At 47.9% G+C, this 21,453-nt stretch overlaps 1 protein-coding gene across 1 annotated transcript in view; it reads left to right on the top strand.

Annotated features, from left to right (window-relative positions):
* Positions 1-20,875, top strand: part of ADRA1D (adrenoceptor alpha 1D) — a 49,683-nt gene extending 28,808 nt beyond the window's left edge. Inside the window, exon 2 of the mRNA XM_035103101.2 lies at positions 19,519-20,875. Within this exon, the coding sequence (XP_034958992.1) occupies positions 19,519-20,093 (575 nt within the window). The 3' untranslated portion in view covers positions 20,094-20,875. The remainder of the gene's footprint in view (positions 1-19,518) is intronic.
* Positions 20,876-21,453: the final 578 nt, after the last annotated feature.

Below are 21,453 nucleotides of genomic sequence, written 5' to 3'. Positions count from 1 at the left end.
TTCCCTTGACATAACAAATGAAAATGGTTCCGTTTTAGAATAAGGAGCTATAATGACCATTAGCTATTACAGAGCTTCCCCACCCCATCTCAAAAATAAAATATAATGATGTAGCTCTGCTAGATATTCTTGTCACTGTCAGCCAGGGGAAGGGAACCTCTTACATGCGGGTCAAATTAGACCTGACACACCCAATGTTGTATGTGAGGTTGTGTCGGACAGATTATTATTATTATTATTATTATTATTATTATTATTATTATTATTATTTATTTGAGCCACACCCATCCGGCTGGGTTTCCCCAGCCACTCTGGGTGGCTTCCGACAAAGATTAAAATACATTAAAATGTCACACCTTTAAAACTTCCCTAAACAGGGAAGATACAGCTGCACAGGAGGCCTTGAAGTGTGCTCAGCAAGCATGGCTCTCTGTCAGCACTGATCAGCTGATTCCACAGCAAACCCTGGTGGAATCACAGAATTGTAGAATTGGAAGGAACCCAAAGGTCATCTCGTCCAACCCCCTGCAAGGCAGGAATCTCAGCTAAAGTGTCCATGCCAGATGGCCACCCAACCTCTGCTTAAAAACATCCAAGGAAGGGGAGTCCACAACCTTTTGAGGGAGTCTGTTCCACCGTCAAACAGCTCTTACTGTCATCAAGTTCTTCCTGATGTTGAGTCACAATCTCCTTTCTTGCAACCTGGGAAACCAGGCCTCAGCATGAAGGTTTATTATAGACACTCTTCTACTGGTTACCCACGTTTTCAGAACTTATTTTAAACGGAACTGCTTGTAGGTTGTTCAAAGTGGCCAGATCCCAGGCTGAGAAGTTCAACTTCCCACCCATCTCAACCCACGCAAGGCATATTTGAAAAAGGAGCATGCCAAGCATCGCCATATGTCAGATGTGATGTTTGTTCGGGAGAGCAAAGTGGTGCTGAAGACCCGGGATGGATTAGCCGCAGAACACACTAGAGGCAGCTCTCTCACCCAGCTTTCTGTATCCTTTGTTTTTCCACTGATTTTGGTTGGTAGGGGCTGTTTTCCCCGTGACAGAATCATAGAATCGTAGAATCATAGAGTTGGAAGTGACCCCAAAGGTCATCCAGTCCAACCCCCTGCAATGCAGGAATCTCAGCTAAAGCATCCCTGACAGATGGCCACCCAACCTCTGCTGAAAAACCTCCAAGGAAGGAGAGTCCACCACCTCCCGAGGGAGTCCGTTCCGCTGTCATTTCTCAAAGGTCTTGCTTCTGAGAGCATTCTCACCATTTGCCAATGCTAGAATGCTATTTTTGGGCTTCTAATTACAAGACTCCCTTTCTGGGTATCAAATTCAGCCAATCATCAATCCTGCAATAACTTGTTTTATGAGCTGAATTTATACGTCCGCCTCTGAGTTCGCTGTGTGGTTCACCAAGTAATTAAAATGCAATCTAAAACAATAAAAAACTATTAAAACTAAAAATACAGATAAAACACATATTTTAAAACTAAGAGGGCCATAAAACCTAACTTAAACAGAAAAGAATCCACTGGCAATGTTTGCTTAAGAGAATAAGAGTCCTCTGATTCATACACACTGCCCAGGCTTGCACCTCGAGGAGCTTGCAGCAGGAGGGAGAGACACCCATGGCTTGGTGTCTCCTCTCTGCCTCTTGGCCTCCTTCCTCTCTGCTTCAGCTTCTGCCCCGGTTCCTGGTCTTCTCTCTGCCACAGACTCTCTCTGCTCACCGAGCCCTGTAATTTCTTCAGCTTCTGACACCTCCTCTTCCCAGTCTTCTCCCACCACCAAAACCCAGGCTCAGATCCTTCTTCCCTTGGTGGTTCCCCAGCTGGTTCCTCCCACCTTTCCCCTGTGTCCAACCAGTCCATGACTCCTGGCTACTTACAGCGAATGCTAATGCTCTGGCCACACCTGCTACATTGCACTCACTCTCACTGGAGAAACGTGCTTAGGTGTTGCTGTTTTCCCAACCTTGGAAGGATACCTGGCAGTCAAAGGTGAGCATCAATAGCCACCACAAATAGCAGGTGCGCTGGCAGGTGATATCCTTCAGGGCACTGGGACAGCAGATGGACTGGCCTGTGAAACCATTGATTTCAGCAACGCTGATCTAGATTTCATGCGACAATTGCAGCATTCAAACACTTCAGCCTATCAGGATACTCTCTTACTGACCTTCAGGTGCACCATGCCTCCTGGCCTTGAAAAAAGGAACTTTGAAGGAAAAGTTGATGGCGAAACTGTTTTGCAACTCACCAAGAGTTTAATCCTATTCATCTGGGTCTGAACAGAGACAATGGTGGCCTGTCTCATTAGAAGTGCTACTTTACTTGGCAATGCTAAGATGATTTTGTTATCTCCACCTGCTGCTGTTGTGACATGCTTATTTCACCTGCATTTAAGCTTCGATTGAACTGTCAGAGGCTGTACTTTTTGCCTTTCATGACCTTTTAGCGCCAACGTTTACGCTTTTCCTTCACAGCTGTGTCTGTGTGTGTAATTCCATACACACCATATATATAAAGCACATCCATGCACACACACCCCAAAAAAAGGAATCCCGGGAACTGTAGTTTGTCTCCCCACAGAGCAGCAGCTCCCAGGACCCTTAACAAACTACAATTTCCACGATTATTGTGGAGGGTGCTTTAAATGTGCTAGGTATATGCAGTCCATGTCTATGATGCATCACAAATCTGGCTGATGTCATAATGAACGTATTAGTATTCAAGGTTCCACAACGCAATGGTTTGGGTTGTCTTCTCAGAGGTGGTGCTCCTTTTAGTAGTACATAAGAACATGAGAAGAGCCTGTTGGCTCACCTACAGGTGGTACCTAACACCAAGGAAATCAGCGCTAATACACCCAGGAACCTCACCAAAATGCTGGAGAGGGTGCAACTCCACAGGCACATACCTCCACATGTGGTGCGAATGCCCCAAAATCCAACTATTCTGGACAACAACCATAAAAGAAATATGCAAAATAACTAAGCAAGTATTAGAAATCACCCAGAACTGGCCCTACTAAACACCTTCCAAGACAATAATGCCCACTCACATCACAAAGAACTTATAACCTACCTATTCTCAGCAACCAGAAACATCATAAGCTGACACTGGAGAGACCTGTCAGGAGTAAGCATGGGCCAATGGTACCAAATAGTATGGGAAACAGCCTTACTAGAAAAATTAACCAATAAACTAAAAATGACACGGGGACAAATAGAAGAAGCCGCCTTCACCCCGGTATGGCTCCCCTTTATCACATACACAGCCCAAAAAGACAATGACAATAATCAGGGGCATTGCTAGCCGCTTTGGCATCCGGGGCGTCAAAGCGGAGGCACCCCCCGGAGGTGGGGCACCGCTCCGCAGCATTGTGACGCTGGCTTGCTCCCTTGGCTGACGCGCGTTCTCCCTTCCTGCTGCGGTGCGCGCTCTCCCTGGATGGAGTCGAGGGGCAGGCCAGCGAGGGGCGTCACAAGCGTATCCTCACTGGCCCGCCCCTCAACTCCACCCAGGGAGAGCATGTGGAAGCAGTAAGGGAGAGAGCGCGTCGGCCAAGGGAGCAAGCTAAGCCCGGCAGCCGCCCGGCTAAAACCTCGCTAGGCGCTGCAGAGGATTGCTCAGCCAATGCACGCTCTCCCTGCTGCAGCGTGCGCTCTTCCTGGACGGAGGCGAGGGGTGTCACGCCACCCACAAGCGTGCCGCCACCTCGCATGCATTTTGGGGCGGGGCGCACCACGCGCAGGGGCGGGGTGCGTGTTTTGGGGGCGGGGTGGGCAGCCGTGATGGCGCCCCTGGGGTCGCGCTGCTAGGGGCGGCCCGCCCCCACCGCCCAAATCTTCCTATGCCCCTGACAAGAATCCACCAACAGCATACGAATCAATATGGCTAACCTGATCCAAAACACCTACACACCCCACTCTTACATGAAAACAAAGTTCACCACAGCCAATCACAAATGAACAACCACACCCTAGGCCAGGCATCTCCAAACTGCGGCCCTCCAGATGTTTTGGCCTACAACTCCCATGATCCCTAGCTAACAGGACCACTGGTTGGGGAAGATGGGAATTGTAGTCCAAAACATCTGGAGGGCCAAAGTTTGGGGATGCCTGGCCTAGGCCAACCCCAACCTCTCTCACCACCAAGGAACACAAGCGAATAGCAAAGAGAACCTGCACAAGCAACGCTGACACAAAACCCCACACATACATTAAGTAAAATAGAAACATTGCCACCCACCCATCTTTCTCCCATCTACCTCTTTCCCCCTTTTCTTCCTAATGTAACACTAATGTCTCAACAAATAAAACTGATCTGTAGAAAATGTAACTTGAAAAAAGAGACACTGCACATACTTTTGTAAACCAAGAAATCTTTGATAAAAATACAAGGCGGAGGAGGAGGAAGAGGAAGAGGAAGAGGAAGAGGAAGAGGAAGAGGAAGAGGAGGAGATCCTGTTGGTTCAGGCAAATGTAAGCGTACAGTCGCACCTTGGAAGTTGAACAGAATCCATTCCAGAAGTCCATTCGACTTTCAAAACATTCGGAAACCAAATCGCAGCTTCTGATTTGCTGCAGGAAGCCCCTGCAGCCAATCAGAAGCTGCAGAAGTCCCATTGGACGTTCGGCTTCCAAAAGAATGTTCGCAAACCGAAACAATCACTTCTGGGTTTGCAGCATTTGGGAGCCAAAACGTCTGAGTTCCACGGCGTTTCGGATGCAAGATACGACTGTACGACTGCTATTGCAAGGTGTACGTTGCTAAGTCTGCCTGCAAAGCAGCTAAGGACTTCCAGAACGACCGAGGATTATTTTCTCAGAGGTTCAGACTTAGTCATACTAATGGCAGTAGTTTGATGGCAGAGGAGCAAAGGTCTTGCTCTGTTCTGATCCAGCTGCCTAGGTTTAGCAAGAGCAGATGTCCAGCAACAAATTCCCCCTGTGATCTAATGATGCCAGCTCTTTCCAAGGTCGCCTTAGGGCACACGTTCCAAGTGTCCCTATTTTCCAGGGACAGTCCTGGATTTACAGAAGCCATCCCAGTTTCTTGTTTGATTCCGGACTGTCCCACTTTTCCTTGGGACATCGCGATTTTCATCAGAGAAATGTTGGAGGTTATGCAACCCCCCAAGCCATCTGGAGGCAGCCCCTGTATAAGGAAGTGTATTTTTTTAAAAAATGTTCAATGTTTTTATATATTTTGGAAGCCGCCCAGAGTGCCTGAGGCAACCCAGTCAGATGGGCAGAGTGTTATTATTATTATTATTATTATTATTATTATTATTATTAATGATGATGGAATAGGACATCTAGAGTTGCCATGTGCCCTCTTTTTCCAGGACACATCCTCTTTTTCAGGGGTAAAATTTCTGTCTGGGTGGATTTTTAACATTTGCCAAACTGTCACTGTCTATACATTCTGGATGAGGCATAGACATAACTGATGGTTGAAGACTTGCTTTGCTCTTCAATTTTCCTGTCCCCCCCCCCCCCGGCAATATATCACAGCTTCTATAGCCTTCATATAGTAGGGGTGTTTAAAATGAGAGTCGTCATAGCGTCCTCCTCTCTCTTTTTTTCTTTTTTGCTCCTCAAAATACGGCAACCCTAGAACACCCCTATTTTCATAGGAGAAATGTTGGGGAGTATGGGAGGAGATACAGCCGCCACCTTCTGATGGGGTTTTCTCAGGACAATGGAAGGCATGTGTGCTGTGTCTGGTTGGTCACACTTGCCATTCTTCTGATAGGAAATGCTCTGCTCACACAAAAACAGGGGATCGAGGAGGGTCAGCTGTGGGAGGGGGAGTGAGAAATGTCCCTATTTTCACCAGAGGAATGTTGGAGGGTGTGCAGAGGTCTTGCTATGTAATTCCCCCATGATCTAATGAGGTCACCTCTTTGCAAGGCTGTCTAAATGTTGCATCAATTTTGCCCAGGAAACTTTGGTGATTAAGCTGCTGGAAAGTGACAGATGGTCGGCCCACTTTAGAGCCTATCGCCCAAAGGGTGATGGATGAGCTTTTTTTTTCCTAGGCCATTTTAGGGCCGTGTCCTGCTAAGAAGTGGGCAGCATTAGATGCCAGGATCCTCTCCCCAAGACTGAACGCCCTCCTTTGGGCAGAGCTGCAGAAAGGACATGTGTGTCTTGGCCCTCTTCCCATGCTCATGTGCTGGAGAGCACACATCATCGGGGAGCCTGCCAGGAATGAGCTGATAGTGGCGGCGGCAGTGGTGACGGCGCAAGGGGTCACTGGGAGAGGTATCTCAAGAAAGATACACAGCTTCCCTTGGCTGCAACAGGGAACAGAGTGTTCCCTGCAAGGACTCAGCCCGGATTCTTCCAGCCCGAGAAACTGCAACTCCTCCAGCAGCTTCCAAAAATGCCATTATTGGTCCCTGAGGGACAATGGGACAGGACTTTTAAGCAAAGTTTTGTGATAGTGCCATGGCAGTGATAAGTCAAGTCCCAGTGCTCAAGAGGAGATGGTGGAGACATTATTCGGGGGGGGGGGTGTTCATCTTTTTTAGACCTACATTTACCAGGCTGCAAACTCAGATTGCGTACATACCATACAGTGGTACCTCAGGTTAAGAACTTAATTAGTTCTGAAGGTCCGTTCTTAACCTGAAACTGTTCTTAACCTGAGGTGCCACTTTAGCTAATGTGGCCTCCCGCTGCTGCCAGGCCCCCGTCGCGTGAATTCTGTTCTCATCCTGAAGCAAAGTTCTAAACCCGAGGTACTATTTCTTGGTTAGCGGAGTCTGTAAGCTGAAGCGTCTGTAAACTGAAGCGTCTGTAACCCAAGGTACCACTGTACTTTTAAAGCACCTGACTGCCCCCAAGGAATTGTGGGAACTGCAGTTTTCTGGGAGCTGTAGTTTGGCGAGGGGCAAACTGCAGTTCCCAGGATGCTTTGGGGGAAGCCACACCCTTTAAATGCTGAAAAGCTCTTGTCCTCAGAAAATTCTTCCTAATGTTTAATCTGAATCTCCTTTCTGGTAACTTGAATCCATTGGTTCAGGTCCTTACCCTCCAGAGCAGGAGAAAACAAGCTTGCTCCATCTTCCATGTGACAGCCCTTAATATACTTGAAGATGGCTATCATATCTGCTCTCAGTCTCCCCTTTTCCAGGCTAAACATACCCAGCTCCTTCAACCTTTTCTCATAAGGCTTCATTTCCAGAGTCTTGATCATCCTGATTGCCTTCCTCTGCACACATTCCAGCTTGTCAGCATCCTTCTGAAATTGTGGTGCCCAGAATTGGACACACTGTTGCATGTGTGGTCTGATCAAGGCTGAATAGAGTGGTACAATTATTTCCCTTGATCTGGACACTAGACTTCTGTTGAAGCAGCCTAGAATTGCATTAGTTGTTTGCGTCATTGCTTGTTTGTTTGTTTGTTTGTTTGTTTGTTTGCTGCTGCATCACACTGGTTACTTTTGTGAACACCCTGGGAGCTACTGAGGGGTCACACTGATGCTCACGTGCACCGCCTTGGAGACCCTCTGCCAGGTCTCGGGCCCATGTCTTCCCTAGCCCTGCTTTGAACCGGAGGTTGCAGCAATAGAGCCTGAGTCCTTGTTGACTGCAAAGCATGTTCTCTGCTCCTGAGAGCTGACCTCCTTTACTGGCCTCCTTTGCTGGCTGAGTTTGGCACTGGTCTGGGCCGAGGTTGCAGATGCATCAAAGAGCAGGACACAAAACAAGGAGGCGCCAAACGAGAGGGAGACAAAGGGGGACATGGCCAAAGAACCCCAGAGGAAGTTGCTCATTGTGTACGAAAGCAGAGATCCGTCTCATAGAAGTTCGAAAACAAAGCCCGTTCTGTCTTTCCCTTTGGCGGAAGGTAGCAAGCAGGACCATTCACGGTGTCCTGCTTTTACCCCTCCCCACTCTTTCTACCTTCCCCACCAATGGAACAAAAATGGAGTAGCCCTCCTCAAGCTGCTAAACATGAGTGGCCAGCTCAGATCTTTCCACAGAACACTTCCAAGGAAACTGGCTGGGTTCTCTAGGTGGGAAGGAAGAGCAACCAAGGTTCTTGGAGAGAAGGAGGTGGCCCCTCCCCTCCCACCCTGTCATCAAAAATTATGGGAAATTATGTGCATTTTTTCACACAGAATCAGCTGGTGAAAAGCTGGGGACTTGGCAAGTCAAGTGTGTTCTTTTTGGCAAGCGCCCCAGCCAAGCCTGAAAAGGGACAGTGTGGGAGCTGTCTCAGCTGGGAGCTGCTCAAGGCACAAAGGACTCTCCCCCCCTCCACCCTATGGCCACATGGCTCACTTTTGGGGGGGCTTCTGGTTTTGCTTGTCTTCTCCTGGCCTCAGTCCACTCATTCTCCAACTTCCTTGGTGGGTTGGCTGGTTGCGGTTCCTTGAGGGAGCAAGACGAACCCTGCGCCATCAGGCCAATGGGGCCTGCCATTCAATGTCCTGCTCTCACAACCATGGTCCAGCAGATGCCCTTGGGAAGGCTGCAAGCAGAACTGAGCGCAACAACCCTCTTCCCGCCTGCAATTGCCAGCAACTGGAGATTTGGAGGAATTTACTGCCTCCGACGATGGATGCTCTGCGTCTGGCTTGGTCGCCAGCCTCCAAAGCCACTTGCAACAACTCAGAATGAAAATAAATAGGGAAATAAGCAGAATGGTGTAAGTCAGATCAATGAAATAGACAGAAATCTCAGCGTAGAAAGGCTTTTGATTCTGTTGCCCTAAGACATCCCAGGGGCCAGAGGATACATAGAATCATAGCATTGTAGAGTAGATGAGACCCCGAGCTGCAGCTTCCTTGTGGCAGCCCTTTAGATATCTGAAGATGACATATCCTGTCTCCTCTCAGTCTCCTCTTCCCTGGGCTGAACATACTCAACTCCCTCAACCGTTCCTCATAAGGCTTGGTTTCCAGACCCTTGACCATCTTGGCGCATAGACAAATGCATTTGTTCCCCAGCGGAGGGCGCTGTTGTGCTCAGGTCCTTCTCGGGGGCTTCCCATAGGCAGTTGGTTGGCTGCTATGAGAACAGGCTGCTGGACCGAATGGGCTTTTGTCCTGATATACTGAATTCCAGGGCTCTTCCTTTATTCATTATTCCCAGAGAAATTTGGCTGAGCGCTGCTGAAAATATGAATTAGACGTACCCTTGGTCTGATCTGGCAAGACTCCCCTCACAGTTTTATTAGGGTTTTGCTGAATTTCCGCCTGCAAATATTTTGGGATTGAAAGAGGAGGGCCTTCAAGAGACACAAAATGTTCCCTGAGAAATGAAGTTGCTTTTACGTTTTGCTGTTTTGAAGCTGTGGGTTTTCTTTGTTGTTGTTGCTGCTGCTGCTGCTGTATTGATTTTATTTTATTTTTATTTTATTTATTGAATTTATATACCACCCTGAACCCAGGGGTCTCAGGGCGGTTGTCCAGCAAATCAACAAACAATACACAAGTTTGCTTCATACACCCAATTTTGCATGCCATTCCTTCTCCCCTTGGTATGGTTCTGTGCATTGTTTTTACCAACATGGGTATTTTCCTGCACAGTTTGGGGTTGGAGAACAGACTGTATCATCACAGCAGTAGGGAATTGTCAGTTTCAAAGGATAGCCAGCTGTGCTTCGGTTTGCATGCTGATTGACAGGGGGCATGCCGGATTAGTCTGTGTCAAAACCGATTGATTCACATTAATCGAACCAGAGAGTGTGCAGTTTCCCCCCCCCCCCAACCCTCGCCCTTTTCTCTTTTCGCTGGGGATATAGAAAAACGCTTCCTGCTAAAGAGCAAAAGGTGACTCTGGAAATACTGATGGCAAATCATCCATCCAGACAAATCATAAAAGGGCAAATGCGACGGGTGCTCAAATCTGTTCACTTGGAGACTTGGAAAAATAGTTCCGTGATGGCCGAGCCTCTCCCAAGACTATTCTGTGTTTGTTTTTCCAGCTTCCAAGTCCCTCCCTCCCTTTGGTTTTCTAAGAATGTGAACTTGGAGGTTAACCCCTGGCCTGCACCATGTTCTTGAATATTGCAGATCTGACTTGGCGGCGGGGGGGGGGGGGGGAGACGAGAAGAAGATTTGGCTCCAAGCTCCCATATTATCATTGTCACTTCAGCGCTGTGCTAAAATCACCATTATTCATATCATGCCGTCAGAGCACAATGCCATGTCTGCATTATACATTTAAAGCACCACGGTGCTGCTTTAAACAGTCGTGGCTGCCCCCCCCCCAAGAATTCTGGGAGCTGTAGTTTTTTTTTTAGTTTTTTTTTAAGGGTGAGGAGAGGTGTTAGATCCCCTGGTCTCCTTACAGAGCTACAGTTCCCAGAGCTCCCTGAGAAAAGGGATGGACTGTTAAACCCACTTGACATGAGTCAACAGTGTGATGCAGCAGCTAAAAAAGCCAATGCAATTCTGGGCTGCATCAACAGGAGTATAGCGTATAGATCAAGGGAAGTAATAGTACCACTGTATTCTGCTCTGGTCAGACCTCACCTGGAGTACTGTGTCCAGTTCTGGGCACCACAGTTCAAGAAGGATACTGACAAGCTGGAACGTGTCCAGAAGAGGGCAACCAAAATGGTCAAAGGCCTGGAAACAATGCCTTATGAGCAACGGCTTAGGGAGCTGGGTATGTTTAGCCTGGAGAAGAGAAGGTTAAGGGGTGATATGATAGCCATGTTCAAATATATAAAAGTATGTCATATAGAGGAGGGAGAAAGGTTGTTTTCTGCTGCTCCAGAGAAGCGGACACGGAGCAATGGATTCAAACTACAAGAAAGAAGATTCCACCTAAACATTAGGAAGAACTTCCTGACAGTAAGAGCTGTTCGGCAGTGGAATTTGCTGCCAAGGAGTGTGGTGGAGTCTCCTTCTTTGGAGGTCTTTAAGCAGAGGCTTGACAGCCATATGTCAAGAATGCTTTGATGGTGTTTCCTGCTTGGCAGGGGGTTGGACTGGATGGCCCTTGTGGTCTCTTCCAACTCTATGATTCTATGATTAAACCCCAGAGAGAATTGTAGCTCAGGTGGGGGAATAGGGTCTCTGAGTAACTCTTGGCACCTCAAATCTGACACCTTCGCTCCACAACCTGCTCAGTCTTCTTGGCTGAAATGCAGGGAACATGGATCATGCAACAGCAGCAAGGTCTGAAGGTCATGTCTGGACATGCTCTCACTGCGAGGGGTGGCAGCCGGCAGTCCCCGACCTTTGATAAGCACCACCTGCTTTTGCAACTGGCAACCCATATTCTCTCTTCCCTGTCTCTGCTGGAAAGAGGTGGGGAGAAGATAGGAAGAAAAGCTGTCTCGCTGCAAGAAACTGGGGGAGGCAAGGAGGCAACTTCACCACCATGCTTTTTCATTTTTCTAATTTTGTTTTTATGCTGCCATTCTGGAGACTCAAAGCAGAAGGCATAAAAGCAGAATGTCATCATTCTTTTTTAAAAATAAAAATAAAAAAATAAAGCCAGCCATAAAATGTCACAATAAAAGCATCAAGAGCAGAAACGCAATTAACTAAAAGGAGAGGCATCAATCACGGGCTGCTTAGAGGCAGTCAAAACAAAACAAGGAAAGTCTCATGACCTCCAAGATGCAGCAGGCCAGGCCGAGACTTAAGCTGGCTGAGAGGGGGAAAGGAGTCTGGTTGCTGAAGTTGCTTCTGCATGTATCATCGATGCTCAAACGTACGCGCGTGCTGACGCTATCATGAAGTTTGGTCTCTGTGGCATTTCAGCTGGGCTGGATCATTTGGACACGCCAGCTCAGGGATCACCCACACTTCCTTTTGTCCAACTGCCTTCAAATGCTCTATAGAATCATAGAATTGTGGAGCTGCAAGGGACCACAAGGGTCATCTAGTCCAGCCCCCTACAATGCAGGAATCTTTTTGCCCAATGTGGGGCTCGAACCCGCAACCCTGAGATTAAGAATCTCACGCTCTACTGACTGAGCCATAGCGCTCAGTCAGAGGTAACGGCAATTCGGGTTCCCTCCGGATTGTTTTCTCCTGCTCTGGAGGACAGGACTCAAACCAATGGCTTCAAGTTACAAGAAAGGAGATTCCGACTAAACACCAGGAAGAACTTCCTGGCAGTAAGAGCTGTTCAACAGTGGAGCAGACTCCCTCAGGAGGTTGTGGACTCTCCTTCCTTGGAGGTTTTTAAACAGAGGTTGGATAGCCATCTTTGAGGGATGCTCTTGCTGAGATTCCTGCATTGCAGGGGCTCAGAATAGAGGACCCTTGTTTTATGATTCTGTGGTTCTATTAAGCTACTCCTGACCGTTAGGTCCAGTCGCAGACGACTCTGGGGTTGCAGCGCTCATCTCGCTTTACTGGCCGAGGGAGCTGGCGTACAGCTTCCGGGTCATGTGGCCAGCATGACTAAGCCACTTCTGGCGGACCAGAGCAGTGCACGGAAATGCCATTTTCCTTCCTGCCAGAGCGGTACCTATTTATCTACTTGCACTTGACGTGCTTTCGAACTGCTAGGTGGGCAGGAGTTGGGACCAAGCAACAGGAGCTCACCCCGTCGCAGGGATTCGAACCGCCAACCTTCTGAGCGGCAGCCCTAGGCTTTGTGGTTTAGACCACAGCGCCACCTGCGGTTCTATTATCCTGTGGTTCTATTATTCTAAGGCAAATGCTCTACGGGGGCTTGTAGGGTTATGCTGGGGCCAAACCACAAGCCCCGGAGAGCTTGATTGAGCCCCTGCTCATCCACCTCGTAAGCCCCTCGCGACCAGCATGCGACTGTCCTGTATGTGACCAGGCCATTAAGCTCATCTCACTTAGCAGATAATAAATATCACCGGCCCCTGTTTTGCCAATGGAGATTTTAATCTGCGGAAGAGCTTAACAGCTCTCTCGGGCCTACGCAATAGAAGGGCCAATTTCTCCTCTGGTGCAAATTCATTTACTGCCATGGATGAGAGCTGGGGTTGCTTTAAGGATGAACGTGGCCCCAGGGATGAATAGAGCCAAGAACAGCCGCTCGCATCTCTAAGCCTGCGGTGTTCAGCTGGGAAGCCGATCGGTGCATTTCGTCACACGCTAGTAATTCATCAGCCAGCAGCCCGATTCACAGACAGTGAGGCGAACACAGGCCTCTGCACAACCAAACTCCATTCTCCAGCCACGTCAGGGAGCTAGAGAATGAATAAATCTCAATTTGGTCACGTACCAGGAATGTTGAGCGGAACGCTAAGAAGCCTCATCGTAAGTTACTTCTGGTGGCTAAGAGTATAGGAAGCCCAAAGGGAGATTTGACTTGAAGCGGAGAACCCCATTCATTGTTTCATAAAATCATAAAATCATGGTAGAATTGCAGAGTTGGAAGTGGCCATGAGGGTCTTCTAGTCCAACCCCTGCAATGCATGGATCTTTTGCCCAATGTGGGGCTTAAATCCACAACCCTGTGATTGAGAATCTCATGCTCTACCAAGTAAGCTACTCTCAAGCCTTGGGGTCTCCAGGTTTGCTTGGCTCCCTCCAGATGGTAGGTGCAGGGTTCAAATCTCCAGTCATCTGGATAAGTCGGTAGACTCGTAATCTGGTGAACTGGGTTCGCTTCCCCGCTCCTCCACATGCAGCTGCTGGGTGACCTTGGGCTAGTCACACTTCTCTGAAGTCTCTCAGCTCCACTCACCTCACAGAGTGTTTGTTGTGGGGGAGGAAGGGAAAGGAGAATGTTAGCCACTTTGAGACTCCTTAAAAAGAGTGAAAGGCAGGATATAAAGTCCAAACTACTCTTCTTCTTCTTCTTCTAACCATATGCTGCATTTGATGCTTATAGTCTGTAGAATCGTAAAGTTGAAAGAGACCGCGAGGGTCACCTAGTTCAACCCTCTGCGATGCAGGAATATTTTGCCCAATGTTGGACTCAAACCCACGACCCTGAGATTAAGAGTCTCATGCTTTACTGACTGAGCTATCCAGTGAGACTTAAAAGGAAAACAACAAAGCTAGGACCATTTCCTAATACTGGAAAGAAGGGAGACGGTAACACACCATTATTTTTTGCCTTTATAGCCCGCTTTTTTCCACGCATGCACACACAAAGACACGCCTACCTTCCTCTCGATGCAGTTAAGTAGTATTGCATCTCAAGGGAACATCCCAGCATAGGTGCCGACTCCCTGGGGCCTTGGGTGCCAAAGCACCCACAAAATACCCCGTGAAGGGGTCTGGCAAGAGGCTGACAGAGAGCCCTGGAGCTGTGCACCTGTCAATCTTTTCTGTGCCAAACTCAGGCAACTGCCTGTGTTCCTAACTCTGGTGCAGGTGCCATTCAAGCAGGTCCCCAAAAGGGAGAGGGGGGGCTATATTGAGCACACATTTGCATCGTATTTGCATGCCCCGATTTATATGCACAGAGGCAAAAGAGTTAGAAACAGTTGCTAAAATTGCAGTCAAAGTGCTGTCGGTCTGCTGCCCAGGTGTTAATGTCTTGGTGGGCACCGCTTCTCGGGTCCCCCAACTCTCTGGTCTTTGACAAGGCAGCCCCTTAAAGAGAGGACCCTACCGAACAGAGGAATGTCCTCCGTAAAGCAGGAGCACCCGAATGAAAATGAGTGCTGTGGATGAGCACAGTTGCCGATATCGGCCTGAGGCTGAATTGCATATATCCCAGCCTCCATCTCTCCCTCCCTCCAAGCTGAGGTCTAAAAAATCTGGCTGGCTTGTCTGTTTTCCAAATGCTTCTTCTCACGGGGCAGAGGAAGCCGTGTAGAAGCAAGTTACTCTCCTGCTGGAATAAATCACTGCTGTTTGGGAATCAGGGTGGATCGGTGCAGCCCAAAGCATCTATTTTGGTCAATAAAGGCCACAACTGTCTATACTCGCTCCAGAAATATTGGTAATTTTTTTTAATGTCTCCCAGGGAAATAGCTCTCTGGTGGTCCACCTCCTATATCTGTGGACCCCCAGGCATGGACTTGCTCAGTGATGGCAGGGATCAGCCACTATTTTTACCTTTCCCATAATGCTCTGGGGTGGCGTTACCTCAGGGGCATTGTGGGAAATTCAAAAGGGTGGTTTGCAGACCCGGGGCAGGTGGCAGTGCCTGTGGGCCTTACCTGAGGATGTTGGACCTGCTTTACGGGATAAAAAGTAAATAGAATTGTAGAGCTGGAAGGGGCCATGAGGGGTATCTAGCCCAACCCCCTGCAATGCAGGAATCTTTTGCCCAATGTGGGGCTTGAACACAGAGATTATGAGTCTCTACTACCAGAGCTATCCCTGCCCAGAGGAACTTTCAGTCTTAAATTTGACACACCGCAGGGTCAACTGGGGGGGGGGAGGGAAGGAGGTTAAACGGTGGGGAGATGTGTTTATTTCACAGAACGGTTGGACTTTTGAGGAGGGAGTTGAAGGGGGAGAGCAAAAAAGAGCATCACCAAGGCATTTTGGGAGTCGGTTCCAGGCTGCTCCAGAATGCAAGTCTGGTGATAAACAAATGCCCTTCCAAAAGGGACTTGAGGCTTGCCAATTGCGGCACAAGAAACCTCTGAAAGATTCTGGCTGCATCCCTGCCTGGGATTCCAGAATAATAGCTCGGCTATTTTGTTTAAAACCGAGAGAGAGAGAGCATAACACGTGACATCCTCTTTTAGGGAGATGTGTGAAATAGCATGACAATTTAATAAACAACACAGGCTAATCATAGAATCCTAGAGTTGGAAGGGACCCAAGGGTCATCTAGTCCAACCCCCTGCAATGCAGGAATCTCAGCAAAAGCATCCGTGACAGATGGCCATCCAACCTCTGCTTTAAAACCTCCAAGGAAGGAGAGTCAGTTCACCACCACTCGTGGGAGTCTGTTCCACTGCCGAAAAGCTCTTACTGTCAGAAAGTTTTTTTTTCCAAATGTTTAGTCGGAATCTCCTTTCTTATAACTTGAAGCCCTTGGTTCGAGTCCTACCCTCTGGAGCAGTCGAAAACAAGCTTGCTCCCTCTTCTATCTGGCAAGCCCTTGAGATATTTGAAGGTGGCTATCATATCTCCTCTCCTTTTTTCCAGGCTAAATATATTTCCAGGTTGAAATCTTTTGTTAGAAGGGGTGTCCATCTTCAATGTTTCCTCTTTTTTCTTTCTTCCCTTCATTCCCTGGTACAGTTAACAACGTACCAGCTCCAAAATAGCTGCAACTTTTAAGCAAGGGTGTGCTTTTACTCACAGCCTTACTGGTTAATATTTGCTGGTTAAAATCCTCGCCTCTGCCTGTGTGCTGGCACACACCATTAGTCAACCAGAGTCTTCAGGGAAGGGCAAGAACTCAGGGGCAAAGCATTTTCCTGGCAGGCAGAAGCTCGTAGGTTCAATCCTCAGCATCACCAGGTACGTCTTGGAGAGATCCCTGTCTTAAATCCCGGAGAGCTTCAGGTAGCTGCCATCCAGTGCAGTGCAGATCAGGGCTGAGGAAACTCAGTCCTTTGGGTCGAATTCAGCCCAGCAGAGGATGCTGTTTGGCCCACAAGGCTGTTTATCATTATTTATATGCCTCCCTTGATCCGTAGATCTCAGGGCAGTTGGCAACATAAAACCACAGTACAATAAACATAAAATGCATAATAAAAAACAAACAACAAAAACAAACACCCCCCCCTTTCTACAACACATTTAAAAGGGTGTCAGATGTCAATCAGCCCAAGGCATGGTTGAAGAGGAATGTTTTCGCCTGGTGCCTAAAGGTGTACAATGAAGGCACCAGGTGAGGCTAGCTGGGGAGGGCGTCCCACAAATGGGGAACAGAAAATGTCCCTTCTCATGTTGCCACCCTCTGGACCTCAAAGAAGAGACTCAGAGGATGATGTCTGCGTTTAGGGAGGTTCATATGGAGAGAGGTGGAACAGGGAGAGGGAAGAAGGGAGGGAGAGTTTCACAAAGCTCCCGGCTCAGTCATGCAGCCAATCCCTGCAGGGAGCAGGCTTCAAGTCACCACCCTATCACCTGGGATAGCTCAGTGCATGGAGCATGAGACTCTTTATCTCAGGGTCGTGGGTTCGAGTCCCACGTTGGGCGTAAAGATTCCGGCATTGCAGGGAGTTGGACTGGATGGTCCTTGTGGTCCCAACCCTACAGTTCTGTGATTCTGTGACTTCAACCCTGCCGAGCAGGTGTGTTGGAGTCCTGAGGACCATCACCTGATGTCACTGTGATGGCAGCTGCTTGGCAAGAGAGTTTCCCCATCCACCTGTCAAATTTGGCCTGCAAGGTGTAAGGGAGTTAAGGATTTGGCCCACCGGCCAGATCCAGTTCACTTCTGGCATGTAGACGATCCTGAGCTGGAGAGCCGAAAGGTCTGACCCTGTATGCATCATTTTCCTGTGTTTGGTTTGCCAGTGCAACTCACGAGAGCTTGAAGCCTGTATTCAGGATCTACTTATGTTCTTGTGAATGAATATATCACTTGCCCTGGAATCTTGCAGCTTCTGAAGTTGAAGCCCACAGTTCAGACTCTGCAGATCCAGGACCCCCACAGTGTTGCTGGGTGTTTGTTTTTTCCTCCCCTCTACAAACAGGTTTCGGAGGCTCCTTTTCTCAGCCAGCAAACTATGGGGCCTTCTTGTGAGAGGGTGTTTTCTGTTCTCACTTTCAGGATTCCAATGTTTCCTTGCCCGCGATGCCAAGCGCTCCCCTTGGAGCTGTTTTGACACCGGGGTTTAGCACCAGTGCCTTGGAAGTGCACGCTATTTACCCATAATACAAATTAACACCACAGTCACGCAGCGTCATGATTCATCTAAAATTAAAAAACAGTCAGGCTGAGTCAGAGAGTTATTCTTAGAGTTCCCTGGGCATTAGCCACGGAGCCCGGGCAGAGTGCAAGAGAGCCACCTGCTGGACAGAGCCAGGAAACGCCACGTGCCGGAACTCCGAGAGGGTTAGTGGGGGATTAATGGGGACAAATGGGGATTAATAGACAAGAGAGGATTTGATGCTTGCACAATAAAGCCTCTTCCAATTATCCAAGAACATCATGCCACAATCAAAGGACTGGCCCTGCTGGCTTCTTAGCCGTTCTGCTTTCTATTTCTGAAGGCAAAACTCCAGGAGCGGATAATGGCATTAGGGCAAGCACTCATTATTACTTTTGGGAGAAGAATCTCGCCTTGAGGTTTTGGCTGAGGCTGGGTTGACACACAAACGCCCAGACACAATCAATTCCCAGTAATAATGGAGACCAGGCTTTCCCAACCTGGTGCCCTCCAGGTGCGTCAGGCTTCCTGCATTGCAGGGGGTTGGACTAGATGACCCTTGGTGCCCCTTCCAACTCTACTTTTGTTTTTGTTTTGTTTTTCATATGTATTTTGTGTCTTTATATTGTGATTTTATGTTGTAACCGCCCTGAGACCTATGGGTATAGGGTGGTATACAAATTGTTCTAGTTGTAAGTAGGTTGCAGTGTTGGTCTGCTGTAGTCGAAACAAAATAAAAAAATTCCTTCCAGTAGCACCTTAGAGACCAAGTAAGTTTGTCTATTGTATTTTAATATTTTGTTGAAAGCCGCCCAGAGTGGCTGGGGAAACCCAGCCAGATGGGCGTGGTATAAATAATAAATTATATATAATAAATAAATATATATAATTCCCATCTGATTGGGTTGCCACTCTGGGCGGCTCCCAACACAATACTAAAAACACAATAAAACATCAAACATTTAAAACTTCCCTTTAAAGGGCTGCCTTCAGATGTCTAGAAGGGATATTTACAGTAGATTCAAGCATTGCTGGGGATTGGACTAGATGACCATTGGGGCCCCTTCCAACTCTACAATTCTCCAATTGTATAATTCTATGATTCTGTGATGCTAAGAAGGATAGAAGTACCTAAACTGTATAGACATTTATTCATGTATGCAACTACAGCGTCGAGAATGTTGCTTGCCCAAAAATGGAAAGAAGTCCCAGCAAAGGAAAAATGGATACAAAATCTTATGAAATATGCAGAAATGGCAAAGCTTACCAGAAGAATAAGAAATTAAGAGAACAAACTTTTTATAAAAGAATGGAAATGGTTTATTGAATATTTACAGATAAATTGTAAACAGTTAACAATACTGGCAGGATTACTGTAATAACCTGCAGCTACATAAGATTATCTATTTAAAGAAGGTAAGTAAATGAGTAAGTTAAGTTAATTTGGATATGCAGAAGATATCAAAAATAAATTTAAGAAACTGCAGAAAGAGGGGGAAGGAAGTCAAGTTTTAAAACGTCAAAATGTCTAAAGACCATTTTTTGCTGTATTGTTTTGTAATTATTAATATTGTGTTTATCAATATTTTCATTTGTATTTTTGTTTTTGTTTTCTTTTTTGGTGTATCAATAAAAAAAATAAAATGTCAACATGATTGTAAAACCAGTGAAATGTATATATCTGAAAAGTATAATTAATTTTTTAAAATAATAATAAAAAAAGATTCTATGGTGCTAAGGTCCGTGGTCTGACACTACGATGCCATTCTTATGTTCTTGCCTTGCTTTCTCTCCCTTCTCCCGCCCAGGTTCCTTCTTCCCTTCCCTGAAGCCCTCCGGGATGCTCTTCAAAGTCATCTTCTGGCTGGGCTATTTCAACAGCTGCGTGAACCCCATCATCTACCCTTGCTCAAGCAAAGAGTTCAAGAGGGCTTTCACCCGTCTCCTCAAGTGCCAGTGCCGGAGGAGGAGGAGGCCCATTTGGAGGGTCTACGACAACCACTGGCGAGGGGCCTCCATGAACGGGTCCGGCCAAGACTCCGAGAGGGAGCCCAGGTCCAGGATCTCCACCCTCAACGGCTCCTTCATGTTGAACTCGGGCGGCTTGGAAAGAGCCAGCAAACGGAGGACTCTGAACTTCAAGAGGTGGAGGCTCTTTCCCCCTTTCCAGAAGCCCTCCACCCAGCTGAAGGAAAAAATGAACAGCCTCTCGCACAAAATCCGGGGCAGCTCCGTCAAAGGGGGCGCCGTGGCCTCATACAAAACGGAGGTGGAGTCGGTCTCCATCGGGATCCCCAACGAGTTCATGGAGTGCATTGAGTACCAAATGTATGACGATTTGACGGATTCCGAGTCCTGCGGGCTTAAGGAGACGGATATTTAATTGCCAGCAAGGACCTCTGCCCTTTGGGGTTCCGTTTTCTTTTGTCGATGTCTCTCGCGCAGTGGTTGGCTGTCAAAAGGGGGGCAGGTAGACTCGAGTGGGTGCCCTGGGAGGCGAGTGCAGGAACCCGGGCTTTGAGTGCAAAAGGCCCCATGCTCTGTCCCAGCAAGCCATCTCCCATCCAAGAAGGGTCTCAGGTAGCAAAAGCTGGGGAGCAAAGTGTCTTCTCCGCCAGATACCTTGGAGAGCCTCTGCCTGGCCATGTAGGCAATGCTGATTCAGTTGTGTCTGACTCAGGATAAGGCAGATTATAAACTGTTTGATTTGAACCCAGTTCTTTCCCTCAGCTGTCATCAAATGTTGAATCTGCGAGGGGAGAAGTTGCCACCCGTTCCTTCTACTGGGGAAAGTCCACCAGAATGAAAGAGGGTTGGCAAATGCCCGATGTTAAGTCCAGGTGTGGGGTGCCCCATTTTGTACTGGTGCTCAGAATATTGCGGTCAAATCTGCCATGGATCTGGATGGGACCCTTCGAGGTCTACATGGGCAGGTCTAGCTCAACGGATTCCCGTGAGCGTTGGGGTAGTCCATGGAAGAAGAGTTTGTCAGCGCAGGAGACAGCAATGGGGAATCTCTGTTTCTCTGATAGGCAAGGGTGGTGGTCTTGGTAGGGTTGGGAAACCCTTTTTAATCTGTGCCCCCTCCCAAAATACTTGGTACCGGGAAAACCCCAAGTATTTGCCTAGCAACCCCAAAATGCATAAATAAATGGCACGAGTCAATAGACAGGTTTGGGGTTTTTTTCAATAAATTTACCCAACTGTTACTCTTTATTCTGAGCTCGATTGGCTGCAGAAAACTGCCATTTTTGGCCACGTGGAAGCAGGAGAGGTGAGGGCATGTGACCTCAGGCAAGAGGGGGGAAAGAGGGTAGCCAATCAGAGAGCTCACAGAAGCTCCACCCCTTGATCCAGAGGGGAGGAGGAACAGAGTCTAGCACATAATATCTCTTTCATGTCATTGTTGTTTTAAGGGAGAAAGTAAGATGGAGGGAATATCTGCTTGGAGTGCAACTTTCTGAGGGACACGAATGCGGCCCCCAAGGCCTTCCTATCAGGCCCTTGAAACAGTCTGCAGGCCACGCCCTCTCCTCAGGCCACGCCCCTCACTGCCCCTGCTTTGCATCCCGAGTGTTTCTGCTTGGCTCAAGTGCGCCCTTGAATTCTGACGATGCCTTTTGCTTCTCTGTATGGAAGACGGAGAGCAGTGTGTGAGAGAGAGTGTGTGAATGTGCGGAAAAATGCCTACTGTACAAAGGTAGCGTTTGCATTCATTGCTCCTCCCATGTCTGCCTCTGACT

The sequence above is a fragment of the Zootoca vivipara genome, chromosome 9, assembly GCF_963506605.1.
Source record: "Zootoca vivipara chromosome 9, rZooViv1.1, whole genome shotgun sequence".
Taxonomy (NCBI): Eukaryota; Metazoa; Chordata; class Lepidosauria; order Squamata; family Lacertidae; genus Zootoca; species Zootoca vivipara.
Note: the sequence above shows the minus strand (reverse complement) of the source record. Positions and strands in the feature narration are given on the sequence as shown.